General features: G+C 56.9%; 2 protein-coding genes across 2 annotated transcripts; both read right to left on the bottom strand.

Moving 5' to 3' along the window:
- Positions 1-1,708: 1,708 nt before the first annotated feature.
- E2F2 (E2F transcription factor 2) lies at positions 1,709-8,889 on the bottom strand. Its single transcript, XM_062509025.1, has 6 exons — positions 8,605-8,889; positions 3,549-3,636; positions 2,979-3,198; positions 2,703-2,861; positions 2,426-2,540; positions 1,709-2,194 (listed from the first exon to the last, which is right to left on the bottom strand). Exons 1-6 carry the CDS (start codon positions 8,887-8,889, stop codon positions 1,709-1,711), a joined length of 1,353 nt encoding a protein of 450 aa, XP_062365009.1.
- A 7,506-nt stretch (positions 8,890-16,395) lies between these two features.
- On the bottom strand, positions 16,396-16,981 carry ID3 (inhibitor of DNA binding 3). Its single transcript, XM_062509190.1, has 2 exons — positions 16,661-16,981; positions 16,396-16,458 (listed from the first exon to the last, which is right to left on the bottom strand). Exons 1-2 carry the CDS (start codon positions 16,979-16,981, stop codon positions 16,402-16,404), a joined length of 378 nt encoding a protein of 125 aa, XP_062365174.1. The 3' UTR covers positions 16,396-16,401.
- Positions 16,982-21,021: the final 4,040 nt, after the last annotated feature.

Below are 21,021 nucleotides of genomic sequence, written 5' to 3' on the forward strand. Positions count from 1 at the left end.
GTTCACATGGCCCGGGGCCCTCCTCCTCCTCCTCCTCCACACCACCAGACGAGCTATGCAAGACCAGCATGTGCCACAATCCCAGGTATGAGACATCAGCAGGTACCTTCAGACATCACTGAGTACCCCCAGGTATCGCTTGGTACCAATGAACATCAGGTACCACCAGCCATCACTGGGTACCACCGGATATCACCTGGGTACCACTGCCCACCACCACATGCCACAGGACATCGCCTGCTAGCACCGACCATCGCTTTGCCACCAGTACTGGCTGCGTCCCCAGGTCACAGCATGACAGGTAACACATGAAGAAGGACATGCACACAGCTCCCCCAGGATTTTGTTCTGCAGACCCCAAAGTGGGATGCACAAGCCTCTCCAGCCCCAAGATCCATAGGGAGCTGGCTCCCAGCCCTGGTGGGGCTTTTCCCACGCTCCTGGTTGAAGGGGCTCTAGCTGAGGCAAAGGCTTATTCTAGATTTGGGCTGGAAATCATCAACCTGAGCAGGTGACACCCATTCTCCTCACTCCAGTCAAAGCTTCATCTCAAACCCCTTCTCCACAAGTGCCTACAGAGCAGGCTGGCCAGATAAAAAGCCCCAAAACAGGCCATTTTACCCTGAAAACAGGAGCAAAACCAGCTCGGCTCCTCCCTCCTCCAAAACCATTCCAGCATTTTGCTAGAGGAAAACAGCCCTCTGTAACTCAAAAATTTTATTTTATTTCAACCCCTCCTGGGCAGAAAACATCAAGTGCTAAAAGTTTTTGAGCCAACCTACAGGAGCACCAACAACCAAGGAAGGACAACTTAAATACACCCTCTGATAAATCCAACCCCTCCCCGCCCCACACCAATGGGGGGACCCAGATAAATACAGTGCAATAATTACAGATATTTTGCAAGGAATGGCACAATTAAAAGTCCTATGCTACCCCATGTCCCAAGGCTTGTCCCAAGCTGTTTCCCAAGCCCCTCTCTTCAAGTCATCGCCTCCTCCAGGCATACCTCTTCCTAGTATATTCCAGTTATGATACTCCCAGCACCAGTAGCTCCAAGAGGCCGAAGGGAGCTGGTACAGACTGGGGCAGAGGGCTGAAGCCCCTCAGTGAATATGGCTCCATGTCTTGGCCTGAGATTTGCTGGAGCCACGCGAGCTTCATCCTTCCCTCACCCAAAGGTGACTTCAGCTTTACTGCCTCGATGTGTTTTTAAGATATTCCAGCTGTGGTGGGGAAAATGCCACTGGAAATGACCTGTTGTGACCATGAAGAACCACCAATTTAACTGAGGAGCAGATGGGAGTGACCCCAAAACATGACACAGCCCATTCTGGGCAGAGGTTTCTCTCCCACCCAAGGGTGCCCCTAAGTCATCTGGAGCACCCAAAAACACTTCCAGTCCACCAGCATCCACAGGGTGGTGGGGGGTTGTGGTGGGAAGCACAGTGCCCCATGGATTTAGGGGCGGATGCTGGGATGGGTCCTGGATGGATCCCAGAGCACACCCAGTGAGGTGATAACCAATCCAAGAGGGTGCACAGAAGCCACATTGGGTGAACAACACAAGTCCCCCTCTCCCCGTCATCCTCAGAAAACCCAGTGCTCCTCAACATACCCCAGTCTCTCCAGTCAGCCTACAGAGCTCCCACACGCTCAGGACACAAGTGGCCAGAGGGGACAAAGGCAATGGGGACTGGGGGGACACTCAGTGCTTCAGCAGGTCCCCCAGGTCATATGTCTCAAAGAGGTCTGTGACTCCCTCGCCCTCAAGCCCCCAGAGATAGTCATCCTGTTCCAGGGGGGGCGAGAAGGTGACAGAGGGTCCCAAGTCCAGGTGGGAGGGGGGGCAGGGCAGCTGGTCCTCTGTCTGCTGCAGAAGGTGGGCAGGGGAGCCCAGGAGCCCAGGTTCCATCTCCAGCAGTGAGCTGGGTCCCCCCTGGATGGGGAGAGGCAGAGATGGGGGTGAGAGAGCAGTTCCTGTGCCCCCCCAGCTCTGGGAGATGGGGTGGGGTGGCTGTGTGGCTGATGGGGAGCTGTTTGGCAGGGAAAGGGATACAGGGTGGTCCTGTGCAGAGGTGGCAGCAGAGGGGACAGGGTGGTCCTTGGTGGGGCTCTCCTCCGTGATCTCCTCTGGGCAGAGGTACACCTCGATGGGACCACTGGTGCTCTTCAAGTAGAGCTGGAAGTTCTCCTGGGAGGACAGAGTAAAGCTCAGGGGGACACCCAGAAGGTCACCCACTCTACTAACCCCAGCCCATGAGGGATCCAGCTGGAGCATTGCAACCCTTGAAGGACCAGTTCAGGGTCAAACAACCCCATGGAGACACCCCAAAACCACCCAGGGTCATGCTGGGATGTGTCCTTAGGACTCCCCAGAGGGGCCCATTGAGTGTGGCACGGATCCAGCAGTACCCACACACACCTGGCTGAAATCTGGCACCTCCAGCTGCGTCTCAGGGGGAGCCTTCACAGCAATCACCGTCTGCTCCTGGAAGCTGCCGATGGCACGGAGGTCCTGATAGGTGACGTATGCCAGCGTGGACAGCGATGAGGTATAGGAAAAGGGGGGGCTGCAAGCAGGACTTCAACCCTTGCATCCCTCCAAACACCCCCCAGTCCCAGAAAAATCCAACTGGAGAAAAGGCTCAGAGGGGTTCCTAAGACCCTGTCCTCCCTCCCAACTCCCTCAGCAAGGATATCTCTGGTTGGTCTCGTTGTCAGCCAGCTGCTGGATCTGCAGGGCACAGTTCTGCATGAGCTGGTCCAGCATCCTCTCTGTCCTAGCCAGTTCAGCCAGTTCCCCACTCAGCACTTGTTGCTTCGCCACCATTGCTGCATCCTCAAAGATCCCTGTCCCCCTGCCAATGGAGATGGCATCTGAGTGATGGCACAGCACACCCTATGTGTCTTCAAGCCCTGTGTCCCCCACCCTGCCCCATCCCATGTTCCATTTTCAGATGCCCAGCATCCTTTACATCCACTGGATGTGGTTCTTGGATTTCTTGCGGATGAGCTGGATGCCCTCCAGTACATTGGTGATGTCGTAGATGCGACGTTTCTGGACCTCCAGCACCTCAGCAGCCCGGTTCAGATCCACAACACCATCGGAAGACTCGTTCAGCAAACAGATGAATTTTTTGGTAAGCAGACCCAGTGAGGTGTCGTAGCGAGTCTTCTCCCCAGGAGACTTGGGGGCTGTGGGGAAATGACAGATGCTCCCATTCTCTCCTTAGTTTGGGATGTGGGATGGAGGTGACATGGGGCTAGACATGAGAAACCACGTTTTCCTTTCTTTAGTGTCAGATGTGAAACTGAGGTCACATAGGGTTGGAGACCAGAGACTTCTCCAATCCTCCCCTGAGCCAGGTCCATGGGATGGAGGTATCACTTGGGCAGATCCCCTCCCATTCTCTCCTTAGTGTGGGATGTGGGCTGGAGGTGACATGAGGTAGTGCTAGAGGGGACATGGTTCTAAGAGGGAAGAGAAGTGGAGTCTGCTCCCCCCAGCTTCCCCTGCCCCGTTTCACCCTACTCGCATCACTTACTTCTGGGGCTGGGGACCTGTGCCAGTGTCCAGCCCTTCCCCTTGGGTGTGCGAAATTCGGGGCCCTCCAGGTCCAGCTTCCTCTTGGCCTGAAGCATGAGAGAAAACCCTGCATTGTGATCAAGCCAAACACCCCTCTGAGTTCCCCAGGCCCCCAAGGGCCATCAGCCAAGCCCTGAGCACCACATCCTGAGGTGAGGGAATCCTGCAAGAGGCTCATCCAGTTGCAATACTCCTTTTGGAAAGGGACACAGCAGAACCCAGCAGTGTGAGAGGCCACTGGGAAAACTGGACAGAGAGGAGATAAGGGGTCCCGTCATCCCCCATGACTTCCTGCACAGCCCGGCAGTCACAGGGAACCTACTCAGATTTCCCCTCACCCCCAGCTCCTGGCAGGGCTCCACAGGCTGACCCCTGGGAATGTGGCAACTCCAAAGCCAGACCCTCCCACCCTGCCAGCTGGCCCACTGGGGTGCAGGATTTCACTTCCCCCCTCCCACCCAGGTCATGGTTGAGGCAGCTGAGGGCACCCAGCTGCCACCAGCACACCTGGGACCAGCTGGGTTCAGCCCCTCCTGTGACCCCTGGGTGCCCTGGACACATGTACCCAGCTGGAGGGAAACTAGGGTGAGGGGGGGTATGCTGGGTTCTGAGAGGGCAGACAAACATCCCTGCACCTGCTGTCCCTTCGGCAGGGCATGCAGCTCCTTGAAATGCCCCCCAAGGAACCCCAAGCAGCACATGGGCAGAAGGGACCCTGGGAAGAGTACAGCAGAATAAATTCACAGGAGAACTGGAGGGTGTCATCACCCCACCCCACCCCCCCCATGCAAACAAACCCCCCAGGACTCCTACACACCCACAAACATGCACCGGGCGATCTGAGAGGGAACACTTCGGCTCAGCAGCAGAAAGCAGCCTCCCCACCCCATCCCGACCTCCCCCCATACCTGCTCCCGGGCCGGGCTGTCCCACAGGGCTCCCCCCAGCACATGTCGCATGGCACCCAGGTGCCTGTGAGGGCTCCGACGGTGGCTCCCTTGGGAGCACAACGCCCTTTGCAGGGAAGGGTTGGGCACCTCGGCCTCATTCCCACCGGAGGGGGCTGGCAGGGAGGCGCCAAGGGCTGTTTTCCACCCCTCCAGAGCCAGGTTGGTGGCGAGCTCCTGTGGGAATCTGTTCCCTCCCGCGCTTCCCCAAGCAGGTTTTTCCCAGTGAACTTGCCTCCAACCCCAGCCTCGTTCCCCCGAATCTGCCCCGGAGCTGCCGGCACCACAACGGTTAATGCTGAGTGCATGGGAAACACCTGCCTCAGATAAGACCCCATCCTTCTGCCAGCACGGGAGGGTGGGCATCACCCCCAGCCCCCAGTATCCCTTGCTCCTCCAGCATGCGTGGCCATGGCCGCAGTTCCCATCACTGCTGGGGAGGTCAGCTGCACCCCACCTCTCCCAAGCAATGGGGAAATGGAGGCACGGAGCAACCCATAGCAGGTCCTGGTGTGTCCAGACACCTCCAAACCCTCTGAATCCCCCCTCCCCATGTGCAGGAGGGGATAAAGAGGGACCCCTGCTTCCCCAGGTGTAGGTTTGGGGGGTGGGGGCTTGGTGGGCTCAGACAGCGGCAGGACCCCACCAGTAAGGGACAATGGACAAGGGGCTCCCTCCTGTGACACAGCTGCCATCCCCCAAGCTGGGCAGGATTAGGCACACAACAGCTGAGTGGGGCACAGTGAGGGGCTCCCAGCACCCTACCAGCACTGAGGGGGGGTGGTGGGATGAACCAGAGTAGGTAGGGAAGCAGGGTCCAAACCCAAAGACCTCCCCAAGATATGTCAGGACCACCCCATGCCACTTGCCAGCCCCCAGCCATGGCTCCCCAGGATGTGGGAATACACCATCTGCACCCCAATATGACGGTGGGGGTGGGAAATCAGGCTTGACCCCAAAATTTTGGGGGTATATAAGGCAGTGAGGGGGCAGGCTGGGCCCCCTGCCAGCTCTGCCTGCCAAGCAGCCCTGAGCCCAGCCCTGGCGCCAGGGGCTACACCCTGCACCCAGCCCAAGCATCAGAGCATCCCTCAGTCCCCCCACCCCCCCGCAAGGAGCTCCTCCTGCCAACCTTCCCTTTCAACAGCATCCACTGCCTTCTCCGGGCTTGCCCGGGCTCTGCCCGGCCTTTATGGAGCTCCCCCCAGTTCCCCCTTTTATCAGTCCCACCGCCCCCACGGGGGCGTGGGAACGCAGTGCCTGGGGTTGGGCACTCAGAGCTGGCAGGGAGCCAAGGGGCAATCCTGCTGCTTGCTTGTGCCAAGTGCCTGTTGGGTCAGACCCCCAGAGGTGCAGCTCCCACTGCCTTGGAGAATGGAGGCTGATCCCAGATTTGGGGGACAGTAAGACCACCCTGCACTGGGGAGGAAGGCAGTATCCTCACCCCAGGTACTGCACCTACCTGGTCTGGGGTGCAGCCGACACCTGCATCCCCTCCCATAGCCCCACCCGGGGAGATGTTCCCCGGCAGAGAGGAGCTTAAAAGCCATAGCCAAAAAAGCCCCTCCAAGGGCAGCAGCAAAATCACACTTACCCAGCCATCCCTCCCTCAAAAATCCCCTCTTTTGCCCATGCAGAAAACCCTTTGAATCAGCTTGGGATCAAGGTGGGATGGGATTATGTCACTCCTGTAGAATCTGGGGTGCTCCTAACAATGTTCTCCCACAACCCAGCACCCACAGGGGCTGCCACTCTCGGGTGTTCTTTGCACAGAGGGCTCAGCCCTGCCAGCTCATACAGAACCACAGCAGACTCTGGACGCCCTTGCTCAGGCTGGGGAGCTGGGACTCTGTGTCAGAAACACCCCTCTCTCCAGTGTTCCTGCATAGCCCTAAGCACCCTGTAGAGACTCCAGAGCCCCTATAGCCGCAAGAGATGGGCAAACACGGATGACAGGATTGGTGTGGGCTAAAACCACTCCAAAATACACATTTTTCCCTAGAGGAAAACACATTCAATTACTCCAGAGCCCTCAAACTGGAGAGTAGGGTAAATTTAAGGCTTTTTTGGGCAACGAGAGACAACCCATCCTGCTTTCCCGCGGGGTGATAGGCTCCTCCATGTGATCCCAGATCGCTCATGTGGCACAAAGCCGGTGGGAGCGGCCGCAATTGCCCTGCTTGGGAATCGGGAGGAAGCACTCGTATCTGATCGCCTGGGCTCTGCACACAAAGGTTGTACCATGAACAGGGTGTGTGCGGCAGGAACCCCAGCTGTCAGGGCTGCGGGTGCCATACCGGGGCTGGAAATAGTATTTCAGCACCGCGAGTGGGATAATGGCAGCAGGAAATGAGATGGGGACGGGGGAAAACGCCTCTCGCAAGCCACCAAGGGGGATAGAGGAGCACGTCATGTCCCCAGGTGTTACATGAGCCCCCCAGACCCTGTTCAAGGGACAGTTATGCACAGCAGCACCTGCAACATCTGCTTGTGTGGGTGATGATGATGGTGGTGATGATGACAAAGAGGCCGTTAGCCCAAACGTCTTGATTCCAGGTGTCACTTAAGGACAAGCACTTCATGTCCTCAAGTGTCACACGAGCCCGCCCCCCCCCCCCCCCGCCCCCCTCACCAGCCACATTTAGGGGACAGTGGCAGGAAGGAGTACTCTGAGCCCATAACAATGATGATGACAAAGGGGCCATTAGCCCAAAACCAACTCTGCACATCCACAGAAATGGTACTGGGAGTCTATGGGGTGTTTTTAAGGGAGGGGGCAGCAATGATGGTGTCTTCTTAAACAACAGCCCCTGGCAGTGCAGGATGTCTCGTGCGGCTCGGAGACAAAGACGCCGAGAGGAGACAGGTGGTCCCAAAATCCCCTGGGATGGGGACTCAAAACAGCCGCATCCAGCCCCCCAGCCATGGCACAAAAGGGGAAGCAAAGACACTCCCTCTCCCCCCGCCGCGGCAATGTCCCCAGCTGGCACCAAGCATTAGGGATTGGGAAAGGGCGGGGTGGGGAATAAATAAATAAATCAAGCTTTGGGAGAACTCAATCAGTGTTAGCAGGGTCTGGGATTCCTCCCAGGACCGAGGAGAACAGAGGCTCACAGTGAGGGCTGGATGTGTGCCCAGGCTGGAGCAGGCAGGAATTAAATGCCAGCTGCCAGCGGGGCCAACGGGCCGGGGACTCGGAGGGGGCCCTCCGGGAGCAGGGACCGGCGGGGCAGAGCCTCCTGTGCACGGTGACAGTGGGCACGGGGCCAGCACCCGACCTGTGCCTCACTTTCGCTCTTTAGAGGGAGCTTTATAGCTTAGTGCTGGGCTTTGCAAACACAGCCGTGATGCCGCGGCTTGGCGGCAGGGATATGGGACAGCAACCCCCTACACAAGTCCCAGCATCAGCGTCTGAGCTACGAAGCCTTGGAGCGATCCGTGGAGGATGAGACACCGCCACCCAAAAAAATAAAAAAACAGTCATTGCCAGTCCCACCGTAACCACGGGCAGAAACCAAGCTTGGAAAGCGACGCTGTAGCACCCCTGTCCCGTGCTGCCCCACATTCCGGGCTGACGGGTCACAACGGGGGTCACAGCTCCAAAGTGGGGCGAGCCAGTCAGCAGCGCTGGTGCCCCCTACCCAGAGCAGGCAGGGTAGGGAATGTACCCATTCCTCATTTCTCCACCATAGAAAGGGCTTCTTAAAGGGCCTGGGATTGCTGAGCGGGTGTTGAGGCACAACCCGGACTTTTTGCAAGCTGGAGAGAGGAAAAGAGGCCGAAAAAGGCCAAGAAGCGGAAGCCGGAGCCGCGGGCACGCAGGGGTGAGGGGAAGTTGAGAAACATCTGAGCCATTTCACTTCGACTTCTGATTTCAGACCTCACCCTCCCCCACTCCGAGAAAGACACATTAGAGGGTGCAGACTCCAACACAAGCTGCAAAATTTGAAAGGGAGGGGGTTATACATGCTAGGGTTACACATCTCCTGCTCCCCACCCAGCACCATCCCCAGCCTCCCGTGCCCCCGAAGCGATGCCCGAGGAAGAGGCGGGATGCAGACATCTTACCGGCAGCCGTCCGGCCGAGGCTGAACAGAGGGTCCTGAGCTCGGGGCCCTGGGGGGTGTCACAGAGACACCCGCCCCGGGAAGCGGGGCCGCTGACAGCTGCTGGCGTGTAGACCTGGGTGAAACCGCCTGTGGATAACGGGGGGCTGCCCAGGCTGGAAGCCCCCGGATCACAGGAGCCCATCACTGACATGACCTTCTTCGGGTGGTGGTGGGGAGGGGGGGCCGGGAGGGCGGTACCCCCCCTCCCCGGGGCAGGGGACACTCCCCTGGGGAGCCGCAGCATTGCAAAGTCCTTTCCGGAAAGCCCGGCCCGGGGAAGGGGGCAGGAGCACCCCGCAATTCCGTAGCCGGGAGGGGGGGTGGGTCACAATCTCAGCCGCGGCATTTTGGGGGAGCGGAGAGCCGTTCCGGCGGGCGATGCCACCGGCCGGTTCCCAAATTCCACCCCGAAAAACCTGCAGAGAAGAACGCGGCGACGATGCTGCCGATACCGGCGGAAAATTCGGCCCCCAAAATCAGCCGCACTGCGGCCGTATAGGGCCGGAGCGCGGCCCCACCTGGGCCGGGACCCCCGCGCCCGGCTCCGCTCCCGCCCGATCGCGCCCGGCCCCGAGCGCTCCTTTCCTTTTTTTTTTTTTTTTTTTTTTTTTTTTAAGCGCCAAAACCCGTGCCGCGAAATTCGGATTTCCCGCGGAAAACGCCGCGAGCTGATTGGCTGTCGCCGCCGTGGCCCCGCCCCTTCGCTGCGGCCGGTTGTGCCGCGCCGGGAGAGGCCTTAAAGGGACCGCGCGACGGGCGTGGTCATTTATGCAAATAAGGGGAGGTGCCTTCTTGAGACCACCTGCTGGGGGTGGGGGCACCTGTTTTGGGGGTGGAGGGCATTTGGGTTGGAGATCGGGACTAGGATACATTTTCTGTTACTTATTTATTTTTTTAGAAGATACTGCCCCCCCATCAATCTAGTGGGTATGGCCCAGGGGCTGCGACCCTCCAACCCCCTCACCCCACATTCCACATCGTCCTGTCATATCTGTCCAGCTCCATCAAGTTTCATCTTCCCATCCTCATCCCACCCTTCCCATCGTTCCACCATCCCTATCCGCAGTTACAGTAGCCCAGGGTAGGGGAGAGGGAGCAGCATGTATTTAAAACAAAAAATTTTTGCCTCCACCAGCCAGAGGATGCCTGGCGCCTCCCCACCCTGCTGACAGGGGACAGTGCTGTTGGGGGAGGGCAGGGATCTCAGAGGGGCTCAGCATGAGGAGATTTGGCCCCTGGTTCACTCACAGTTCATTCAACCTGCCACCCAATGTTCCACATGCATCCCACCTACGTCCTTGGAGTGCACCAGATCTTTCTGGCAAAGTAGACGGAGAAAAAGGAGATGAAGGGCACCCAAGCTGGCCTACAGGGTATTTCAGAGTGCAGAAGTAACAGGAATCGTGGAGGCAATGGCAAAGCCCTGAGTGAGGGCAACTTTCACCCTTACTGGCACCAGTAAAAGGCCACCACAGCCACTGAGACGAGCCAGGGTTTCATCCTGCTGAGGCCACCAAGCCACAGGAGTTGGTTCCTCTTTGTCCCTTGGTTCCTGTCCATCACCTTGTTTGTCTCTATCCCCAGGTTCCTCTCCATTCCCTGATTCTTCTCCATCACCTGGTTTCCTCCATCCATTGACTCCTCCCCATTGTTCTTCTCTCCATCATTCTCCTCTCCAGGAAGAGCCAACTCCATGCTCAGGTCTGGGAGAAGGGTAATCCCAGATAATGTGAAGAAGCCTCCTGGAATACAGACAGAAGGATACACGTGCTGGCCATGGCCTCTGCTGTGGACAAGGAAGGACACCAGACCTCCGGACTCCAGCTCAGCTGGGAGGGACACCCAGAAACGTTCCAGTAGCCCGGGATGCAGCATAGACATTTACCTCCCACTGGGCGAGACTTTGGGGCAGAGCAGAGGCCTGGCAGCAGCGATGCCACCCCAGCTGGGCAGTGCGGCCCCTGTGCCCGGAGCATGGTTGAGCCTGGCAAATCAATCCACCCAGGCCTTCTCCTTCCCCTCTGTGGGAGCAAGGCAACTGCTGTCTCCATCCCAGCGCACAAAGACAAGGCCATGCCTAGCAGGGTGGATAAATTTGTATCAGTTGCCCGCCTGGGGCTCGCTCCAGTGGGTGACCCTTGGGATAAGGACATTGGGGTATGGGGAGGGCCTGGCAGCTTGTGTGCTCAACTCCAGTTTGGACAAAGCAGAGGTGACATCCCCACATGTTAGCGTGACCTCACTGGGGCAAGGGCTGACCCAGAAGATGGGAAAACTTGTTGGCCCTCACCCCCTCAGCTGTACTGTGGGGACAGCTGAGGGAGGAGTCAAGGGCATCTTTTCCACTACCCAATAGTTGCTCAATAAGCCTTTTCCTGCCTTTCTAGCCATGGTTTTCCACCAACAAAGTCCTCTCCCATACCAGAAGACACAGATCTGTATCTCCCTGTGACACCAAGGTGTCCAGAAGTGTGGCCCATGCACCAGCTTCCACCCTACAAACCAGAGGGGTTTGGATTGGAAAGGACCTTAGAGACCATCTCATTCCATGATGTTGCAGAGGTCTGAGATGACCTTGTGGATAGCCTGAAGCATCCCAACCAGCTGCTTGACCAGCCTCCCCACCCTGGGGCAAGGCAAGAGATCCCATCACTGTGCTAGCCACGGTGGGTACAGGAGCCGGGAGAGCTCTCCTAACTTCTCCCCCAAGAGTCTTGGCAGGGTCTGAACAGCACCCCAAAAGCAAGGTGAAGAGCTGATGGCACAAACAAGCAATGATGTTGCTTTTCCCAGTGCAGATTCAGCACATGAAATAGTGGCACCACATCTGGGCCACTGCATCTCTACCAAGACAGCACCACCAGAGGCTTAGGGGTACAGCTCCCACATCCTTGCTCACCTCAGAATCTGGAAAATCTTTTGGATATTCAGCTTGGAGATGAGGGACCTCATCAGGATGCAGAGCACAAGGAGGAGGTTGACTATATCCCGGAAACAGGGGGCTGAAGCTGCACTGTGGACCCCACATGAGACCCCATCCCCTAATGTTCCTCCCCGAGGAACATTCCCAGGAGAGAGGGTGTACAAGGGGTGCTGGTGCCCTATGGCTCTGCCCAGGGTGGGGGAACAACTGTCCCAGGAGTCATGGGCCACCAGTCAAGCACAAGTGGCCAGCAGCCCCCACAGCCCAATGCCACACACCCCTGTGCCCAGAATGGGGGCAACAGAGGAGTCCCAGTCCTTTCTAAAGAGCACCGGAGAAGGTCCTGGTCCAAGTGGAACACTAGAAGATATCTTAATTCTTGCCGGGGTAGGTATCGGGGGAAGTCCTGGTCGTTTCCAAGGGTACACCGGAGGAAATCTGAAAACCCAGCTCTTCCCGAGGGGAGAACCTTCCCAGTGTGCCGGGCTCTCCTTCCTCTGCCCTGGAGACGGCAGCAGCGAGTCGCGGCTGCAGCGCCCGCAGCACTCCGGCTGCGTCCCGCGTCGACATCGGCAGATTTTGGGACGGGTGTGAAGCCTCTGTCCCACCGCGGGACAAAACCCCCGATGTCACCTGTGGGAAAGGGAAGACGAGGGCTGACAGGAACACGCGAGTTGGCTGCCCGGACAGAGGGTGGTCTGCACGGGGGTGGAGAGGGAGCAGGAATAGCCTCCTCCAATTCCGCAGCGTGTCCGGGAGTCCCAGCCAAGGGGGTAATGAGCCCCTACACAGGTTGGTTTGCGGGGTGAGCCCTCCTGTGCATGCACGTGTGCGTGCACAGAGACATGTCAGGGTAGTCACGTGGATGAGCGCACACAGGTGTGTGAGTGCACACGGCCGTGTGCGCGTACGTGCACACGCATGTGAATATGCATCTACCACGCGTGTTAGCCTAGCCGTGTAGTAAGCACACATGTGCGTGCGCGCACCCTCGCTCAGCGGCCAGAAACCCTCTCCACGCGTGAGCGCGCCTGGCCAAGGTCACGCGTGTGCGCGCAGCATTTGTGTCAGCGGCGGGGAGCCGGGCGGGGGGGCGAGGGGGCCTTGGCCGGGGCACCAGCGGGAAGAGGAGGAGGAGGAGGAGGAGGAGGAGGAGGAGGAGGAGGAGGAGGAGGAGGGAAGTGCGGCTCAGACAGCGCGGCGCCAGCAAACACCTGCAAACAGCTCCGGGCACACAATGGCAAATACAGGTGGGAACCGCCGCCTCCGTCAGAGCAGCGATTGCATCAGACTCCGGCGCTTGCCAAGAGGCGAACGAGCCGGCCCAGGGGCCACCGGCACCGCGGCGGGGCCGCGCTCGACCTTCACCACTCCCCGCCCCCCGCTATTGGTTTTTGCCCTCCTCAACCTCTTTCCTTCATCCCTGCAGTGTAGCTGGCGTGGTAAAAGTGAAGCCGGGCTTACTCGGCCAGGAGCATTTTTCTCGTTCCAGCTGTTCCACCCCCACCCCCCCCCCCCCCCACGCCCCCTCGAGGTAAATCTCGGCCCCTGCGGCTATTTTTAGCCATGTGTTTTTCCCGTTTCCATTTATTTATTTATTTATTTATTTAGTTTTAATCAGTGTTTTCCAGGAAAGCATCGGCATCCCACAACAGCCAGGATAAATCTGCAGCATGGGGTAAACCTTCCCCCCGAGGTAAATCGATTTGGCCCACGGGGTAAATCCCAGTCCCAGCAATTATTTTTACTGGTGTTTTGTTTGGTTGGTTGGTTGCTTTTGTATTGTTTTGGTTTTTGTTTGCTGTTGTTTGGGTTTTTTTTGGTTTTGTTTTTTTTTTTTTTTTTTAAGAGGAGTTTCAAGGAAAGCGGTGGCAGCTGACAGCCCAAGTCTGGGGAGCCAGCGGGGTGTGAATGAGGCTTGTGCCAGAGTCCGGGAGTGTCGGGGCGGCTGTTCCGGGCAAGGCGCCGGGATCCATCCACCTCGCGGAGGAGGTAACGGCCCTGGGAGGCTTCTTGGGAGCTAGAGCCAAACCTACACCCTGCCAAATCCCACAGCCCCTGGTCTCGGGAATCCCCTTCCCTCATCCCTGAGAGGGGACAGTAGCAGGGGCCGCCCTCTGCTCCCTGGGGGCTGGAGTCCCCCTCTACCTCCCCAGTGCTGTTTCCATCCAAAAAGCCCCAGCAGGACTGGTTTCTCCCACTCCACCAGCGCCTAGCTCCACTTCTGCCAGTAACCCAGCCTCAAAATAGGCTCACTAATGCTCCCGCGAGTCCAGGATTTCCACCACCATCATCCCTGATGGGGGACCCATTGGGACCTGGAGAGCTCACACTTCAAGAAACCCCACTTTCCAGGTACCCAGACTCATCCATATCCTTCGGCTCATGCTCAGGGTGCTTTTCCCACCCATCCAATGTAAATCCCTTTGGCACATCAGCACTGGCACAGCTGGAGGACCATGACACCAGGGTGAACATGGGGACACTCACCCCTAACCCACCCCTTGCCTTTCCTCCAGAGCCAAAAGCCAGTGGAGATAGCAAAAGCCTATTTTTAGCTGCGAGCATAACAACAGCTCTGTTCTCAGATGCAGTGATTTCTGGATGGACACCCTCACCTGCTTCCCACCATGCCTGGGCAGCCGTTGTCACGGCATCCCACCCCACCCAGGGGTGCCTGAGGATACTGTGTCCTGGGGAGCTGGGGGACATCGAGCTGGGAGGAGAGATGAAAGTTCCTGGGGGCTGGTGATCCAGTTGGACCAGGTGCTGCTTTTCCCTGTGGAAATGCTCGTGGACAAGGGGGTGTTTGGCAGGTGCTGGCTGCATCCCAAGCTGCCGTTGGCTGTCACTGGGATAGAGGCTGAAGCCAATGTGTGTGGGCAAAGATCTGTATCACTGTGCTCCAAGACGCCTGTGTCTTCTCCCTCCTTCTCCTCCCATGATGCGGCCCCTAACCCATGCTCCATGCTGGAGAACCCTGGGGACACCCCAATGCCATGGGTGTTGGACCCACATCATGCCTGGCTAAGCCCACCACAGCAAAACCAGAGGCCAGCACAGGGGATGAAGATGATGGTGCTGCAAGTGGGGGTGAAGTTAATTTAACTTCATGCTAGGCAGGCCAGCACCTTCCCCAGGGAGCATGATCCAGCACCACATCTGAGCCAGCCGGGGGACACATCTGCTCCTGGGCCAAAGGGAAACTGCAGCATTACCCAATGGGAGGGAAAAGCACTTTTGCTCCCAGCACCCCTTCCTTAGGGTGTCAACCCCAGGGAGATCAGGCTGGGTAGGGACCGCTCTCTGAATACTACCTGAGGCAGCAAAAGCAGCCCAGAAACTCCTCTACCGCTGTGGGGTATATCCTGGGGGAGCAGCCTCATCCCTTCCAGCACCACAGAAGCTCTAATCCAGCTTCAGGATGGAAGCTGATGGTCAAGCAGCCAATTTGCACGTGGCTTAAAGTGGGAAAAGCATCTTTTCCTCTCCTTCCCAGGGCTCCAGCTACACCTCCAGATGGTTCCCGGGGCTCAGCACAGTCTTCACTCCTTCGGTATCAGATAAGCAGAGCAGCACCCAAAATAGCCGGCAGCCTAGGGTTAATTCCTCCCATACCTGAGCTGACATTTCAAGGCTGTTACACAATTGTGGAGATTCCTACAGTAACCCTAGGAGTTCCCATCAGAGCTTGGGAGGCTCCCACCCCCCACGGGGTAGTTTTCCCACCCAGGGATTCACCCTAGCTCCTTCCACCCCAGTGATGAAGGAGAAAAACTGATAAAAATTATCTGGTTTTTATTATGTAAAAATGGTAACTTTTATAAAAAGTTTATAAAGCAAGTACAAGGCACATTTGCAGAAATTCACCTTCCTGCACAAAAGGTACAAAAAGTTATTACTCTAGTATAGAGCTCCACAATACACGAGGCCACAGCCCCAGAGAGTTTGGTTCATACTCGAGGATGTTTGTTCCCCCCTCCCCAAAACCCCCTAATCCCCACCCCACCATCCCATTAAACACCTTTAAAAAAAAAATGACTCGCTGCTATAATCCAAAAATATACAGACAACCTCCTCTTCATCATCAGTCTATCATTAAAAATATCTCATGCGAGTTCGGGTCCAAAGCTGGGATGCTGAGTTCCGTGGGTGGGATGCTGGCGGTGGAAGGCTAGGGGGGTCGGAACCAGCCGCTCCCCACTCGCGGTGCCCGGGCCCGGGGGAGGCGATGCCGGGGCCGGTAAGTCGCAGACAGCCCGGCGCCACGGAGGAAGCTGCTATTTACCTCCGGCTGATAACGAACCAGGAACCGACACTCGCTGCCTGTTTGCTAATTGGCATCGGGAGGTGAGAGAAGAGAGGGAGGAAAAAAAAATAATAGTGGTAATTAGTGTAGTGATAAGTGGGGTTGGGGATGGAGATTTCGAAAGAGGGGGTGGGAGCCGGGAAACCACGGTGCTCGGGGTCGGTATCTGGCCCCCGGAGGGGGATGCTTGGGTTGGGTTGGTGCTGACAGGGGACTGGGGTGCAGTGGGGAAGCTTGGGGGGAGGACTGCAGAAAGGGGGAGCACTGTTTTGCGTTATTTGGATCGATATCGGCGGTGAGCTGGGGGAGGTGGACTGGGATGCGGATGGTGAAAAATTGGGGTGCGAGGGGGAACTGGGAAGAGGGGAGCATGGGTTGCTTGGGATCGGTCCCCTGGGGATTTTGATGCTGGGCGGCGGGAGGGGGGCCCGGCACTGTACCTGGGGTGCGGGCATATCGGGAGGACTGAGCTGTGGATGGTGGTCGTGGTGACTGGGGGTGACACTCACCTGATGGAGGTGGCGTTAATGACACAAACTTCTCTCGTCTTTGGCGCAGAGTTCTGAGGAGAGTTCAGCCGCCTGCGAAGAGACAGGACAGGGCTTAAGATGACCCCGGCGGCTGGTGGTCCCCACTCGTCCCCATTCCCCACCGTGCCATGACCCACCAACACACTCGGGGACCCTGCAAGCGCCCCCGTCCCTACTCGTCATCGCCTCCAACCAAACACAACCTCTCTCCCCAAATCAACATACCTAGCCCCCAGCCCGAAGCGATCCTTACCTTAAGGGAGAGCAGGGTGGTCTCGGAAGAGGGGTCGCGGCCCTTGGACCCCTCCTCCAGCACGATCTGGAGGTCGAAGATGTAGTCTATGACGTGCTGCAGGATCTCCACCTGGCTCACCTTGGTGCCTTGAGGGATCCCCGGCACCAGCTCCCGCAATTTCGAATAGCAGTCGTTCATATCGTAGAGCAGGTTCATGGGTTCTTCCAAGGCCGGGCTCTTGTTGTGGCTGCCCCGGGCGATGGCCAAACTCTGCTCCGAGAGGCAGCAAACGGCCTCGTAGCAGCTCCGGACGGAGCGCACCGGGCTGATGGCTTTCATGCTGGGCTCGGAGCAGGAGTGCAGATGCAGGACGGAGAGATGTCTGGGAGCCTCGGGGGCGGTCGCGACAGCGGGGGTTTTGCTGGGACCTCCGAGGACCAGGACCGCCAAAGAGAGCAGCTCCGAGAGCCTTAAGTCTCACCCCCAGGACCTCAAAGCACCTCGCTCGCAGACTGGGGAGGGTGGGAGGGCACTCGCACCGCCTTTATATAGACAGTGGTACTTGACCGCGCCCACTACATGCAAATTATTAACAACACAACCCCCTTTTATGTAAAACAGCCATTAATCGCTTCCCTTTTATGTAAACGAAGCCCTAAACCCCGCCTCCGAGTGTCAATGAAGCATCCAACTCCGCCCCTACACATAAATGGATCCTTAAACCCCCTCTACTTCACCCCCGCCTCCCTCCCCAGCCCCCCAAATTGACCCTTCATGGCCAGAGTGGCCCGACGGGGGATGATGACACGACCACGCAGTTCCCCCTCCCCATGGCCAGGCCCCCCCAAAACCTCTTGGGGATTATCTCCTCCTAAACCCCTTCAACACCCAACATCCCCAAATTGTCCCACTCTCTTTCCCAGTGAACTCCCTCTATTTCTAGACAGGAGGATGGGGTTTTCCCCCTTCTCAACCTCCCTGTTTTAAGGAAATTAGTGCCGCCCTTTTCCTCAATCCGCTTCTCATCTGACCTCCAGACTTTCTGGCGTCAGGAATTATCTTGTGACCAGCAGAAAAAAATTAATTGCGGTAAAACTGAGGTTACGATGGAGAAACCAGATTTAGGTCAGCGCCTGCGAGAGGCCTGGAGGGCTTTTTATTTTGGAGGGGGGAGAGGAGATTTATAGTCAAAGGGGTTATCCCAGAAGAATTGATGTGGTGGGGGGGGATAAGAAGGAAGCTGTCCTTCCGAACCATCTCTGCCTCAAAACTTATAGAATCAGAGAATGTCTACAGAAAAAGCCCAAAGCTGGAGCAATCTGGGGTCCCCAGTGGGTGTCACCCCAGCAGATGGCACATGCAGATGTCCCGCAGAAGTGAGAGCCCCACAACACCCAGATTGTGAATCTGTATGAGCCCAAGGGGAAAAAACCTCTCTCCCTCAAATATTGACTTCAGTGGGATTTATTTCTGGGCGGTGTTATGGGGGCTTGGTTATGAAAGTGCAGGAAGGAAATGTTGCAACCCAGAAGGTTGGGGACACCCTGGATCCTGCTTGGCCTGGGGGTCCCAGCTAATGAGGGGTGCAGGGGGGTGGGGGTACAGGCACCTGGCCGGAATTGTTCCTGCCCATGGCAGCGATTTATTGCAGATATGCCCAAATCCCAGTTTGGTAGTGCTGGGGTTTATTTCCATCCCCCCAAAGGGGTCTGGGGATTTCAGGTTGGAGGGCACCCCTCCTCCCCACATCTTCCCCAAGCCATGAGCTGCTCAACAAAAAGCCTTGAAAGCAGCATCCAACAGTTTTTGGGGTTGGATCTTTTCTTTTTCTCTCCCTCCTTCCCCCCCCCTCCCCCCCCCCCCCCCCGCCCCCCACCTCACTCGTTATGAATTTCCGGGGAAATCGCCTCTGTGTAAAGGACAACACCTTGGAAAGAGGCATAATTACCCTCATTAACCTGTTTTGGGGCAAGGGCCAACAACCAAATCCCCCATCCAAAAAATTAAGAACAAAATAAATTTAAAAAAATAATTAAACATATTTAAAAATAAATTAAAAACGTAAAACTTGATGAAATCAACACAGATTTTTAAAAACGTTTACAGAACATTTAGAAACTCTTTTCAGACCACCACCTGAATCCTTGTTATGACTTCCCCTCAATACAAAATAGCAGCATACAGCCGCTTACTGAGAACGTACAGCCTCTGCTTATTCCCATACACCCCCTCCCATTTCCCAAGGGATGGGTTGGGGGGGTGGGGGGCGCTGAAAGGCTTCAGAGGGGCTGGGGAGGGGGAGCTTTTGTTTGCAGGGGGGTTTTGTTGGCGGCGGTTCCCACAGGCCCTGCCTGGGCGGCGGGACCCGCTGCCTTTGCCCAGCTGTGGCCCGGGCCCTCCAGCTGTGTTGATCTAACTCCCGGCCCCAGACAGCCTGGCGCCAGCCCTGCGCACGTCATGCATTCACAGAGGGATGCGTGGCCAAGGCAACCTCCCCCCGCCCCCCCCCGCGCCACCACCGCCGCTCTGTTCCGAGGGGATTCGTTCCAATCCTGGGATACCCCGAGTGGGTGAGAGGGCTGGGAGCACGCGGATGTTTTTATCTGATCGCCGCAAGTGTGCGTAGCAGCGCCCCATCGCCCGGATGGGGTCACTTTTAGGTTGCTGTTGCGGTGGCAGCTCCGGGTTTGGGGAGTGCGGCTGTGGTGGGGAGTGGATTTCTTGGCACGGAGGAGAGAAAATGGGGGAGGAAGGGAGCATTGTGATTTCGTGGTGAACAGGGCCTACACTGGGTGTTTTGTAAAAAGGAAAACTCAAATAAGTAGGAGAATAAGCAAGAGTTGGGATTATCCACCGCAGCAAGCACCGCACCCCCCAAGTCCCCTGGGGGAGAGGTGACCATGTACCTCACTACAGTTCAGCCATTGCTCCCCACCACCTTTCCTCTTTTCCTGGAGCAGATCGTTAATCCCAGGGGATTTGCCCATGCTGCAAATACCTGCAGAGGTCCTCGAAGCTTGGGGCAGAGCGGGAGGGGGCTCACCAGCAGCTGCTTCCCCCTGCCCAAAAATAATCTACCCCTTGGGCTTGGATTCTTTTTTTTTTTTTTTTTTGTTCTGTTCTGTTTTGTTTTGTTTTGTTTTGTTTTGTTTTTTCCCTGAAATAAGTCGGTACAGGTGGCAGGATGTGAGGGATGTAACATGGAGTGGAAAAGGCCGGATTCAGCCTGGCTGCTACAGGGCAGGGAGGGTGAGTGTGGGGTTCCCTGTGTCCTGGGGGAACACCACCAGCATTCTGGGGGGAATTTCTTGTGTTGTGGAAGCTGGAGGCTGTCTGGAAGTGCTGGCTGCAGGGAAGGGATTTGGATGGGAGAGGAACAGAGATGTGGCAGGGTGCCCAAGGCAGCTACAAAGAGAAGGGCTTTTTCCCAGAGGTCATCTGGATTTACTTTCAGATGGGGCTGAGGTATAAATCCCATTTACCAGAGATCTTGGAAGGCCTTCGCAATCCTTCAAGAGCAAGGGAAGCTGAGGGACCTGGCTGGTTGTGCTCCGACTCAGCACAACACAGGAACAAGAGCACAGAAATTAATTAATTAATTAATTGATTTTTGGAGATTCTTCAAGCCAGCCCCACAGTCTGGGCACCCACATGGCGTGGCACAGCAGCTATCCAGGGGAGTTTTGGTGCTGGGGAAGAAATCTAGATGGACGCTTAAGGGAAAGAAGGGACTCTGGCTTCTTAAAAGAGCTCTGAGATTTCTTTCCCACCTTAACCCCAAGGTCAGGTTGGCATGGGGAGGCAGTCCAGTGCCATTTAGTGATCCTGCTGAACACTCGGTGGCAGCTCTCTTGACACCTCAATCCACACTGGGGCTGAGTGCTCCTGGAGAGACAGTGGGTCCAGGATGGACAAGGACAGGCAGGGACAAGTGTTGTGGCCCTGCTTTGGCCATTGGTCACACAGAGAATGCACAGAACATTCCTGTGCAGTTTGGCAAACCCTCCCTGCGGTGCCTGTAGCCACAGTGACACCTCTGGATTGGGCCAGATTTCGAGTGTTTCAGAATCAATGGGGATTATAAATTGGAGCTAGCAGATATGGATGGATGGACGGATGGATGGATGGATGGATGGATGGATGGATGGATGGACGGACGGCTGGATGGATGGATGGACAAATGGATGTCAGAGTCCACAGCCCATGCAGAAAGGAGCCTGGCCCGAACCACCTGTCTGCTCCGTGCCTCAGTTTACCCCCTCACTCACCACAGGGACCTTCTCTAGAGTCAGACAATGCCAGAGGCTCTGTAATGGGCCATGAATGGGGCTGGGTGAGCAGACAAATGGCAGAGAATTAGGTGGGGAAAGGGGTGGCAC

This window comes from Cinclus cinclus, chromosome 26, assembly GCF_963662255.1.
Source record: "Cinclus cinclus chromosome 26, bCinCin1.1, whole genome shotgun sequence".
NCBI classification, from domain to species: Eukaryota; Metazoa; Chordata; class Aves; order Passeriformes; family Cinclidae; genus Cinclus; species Cinclus cinclus.

What these genes read in the sequence shown, in the direction of transcription:
- E2F2 (XM_062509025.1), bottom strand. Translation starts at nt 8,889, where the DNA reads ATGCTGCGGCTCCCCAGGGGAGTGTCCCCTGCCCCGGGGAGGGGGGGT. An exon ending in GACAACGAGACCAACCAGAG is followed by an intron (nt 2,541 to 2,702) that starts ATATCCTTGCTG and finishes ATCGCTGTCCAC; the next exon opens with GCTGGCATACGTCACCTATC. An exon ending in AGGTGCCAGATTTCAGCCAG is followed by an intron (nt 2,195 to 2,425) that starts GTGTGTGTGGGT and finishes CTGTCCTCCCAG; the next exon opens with GAGAACTTCCAGCTCTACTT.
- ID3 (XM_062509190.1), bottom strand. Translation starts at nt 16,981, where the DNA reads ATGAAAGCCATCAGCCCGGTGCGCTCCGTCCGGAGCTGCTACGAGGCC. An exon ending in CCACCCTGCTCTCCCTTAAG is followed by an intron (nt 16,459 to 16,660) that starts GTAAGGATCGCT and finishes GTCTCTTCGCAG; the next exon opens with GCGGCTGAACTCTCCTCAGA.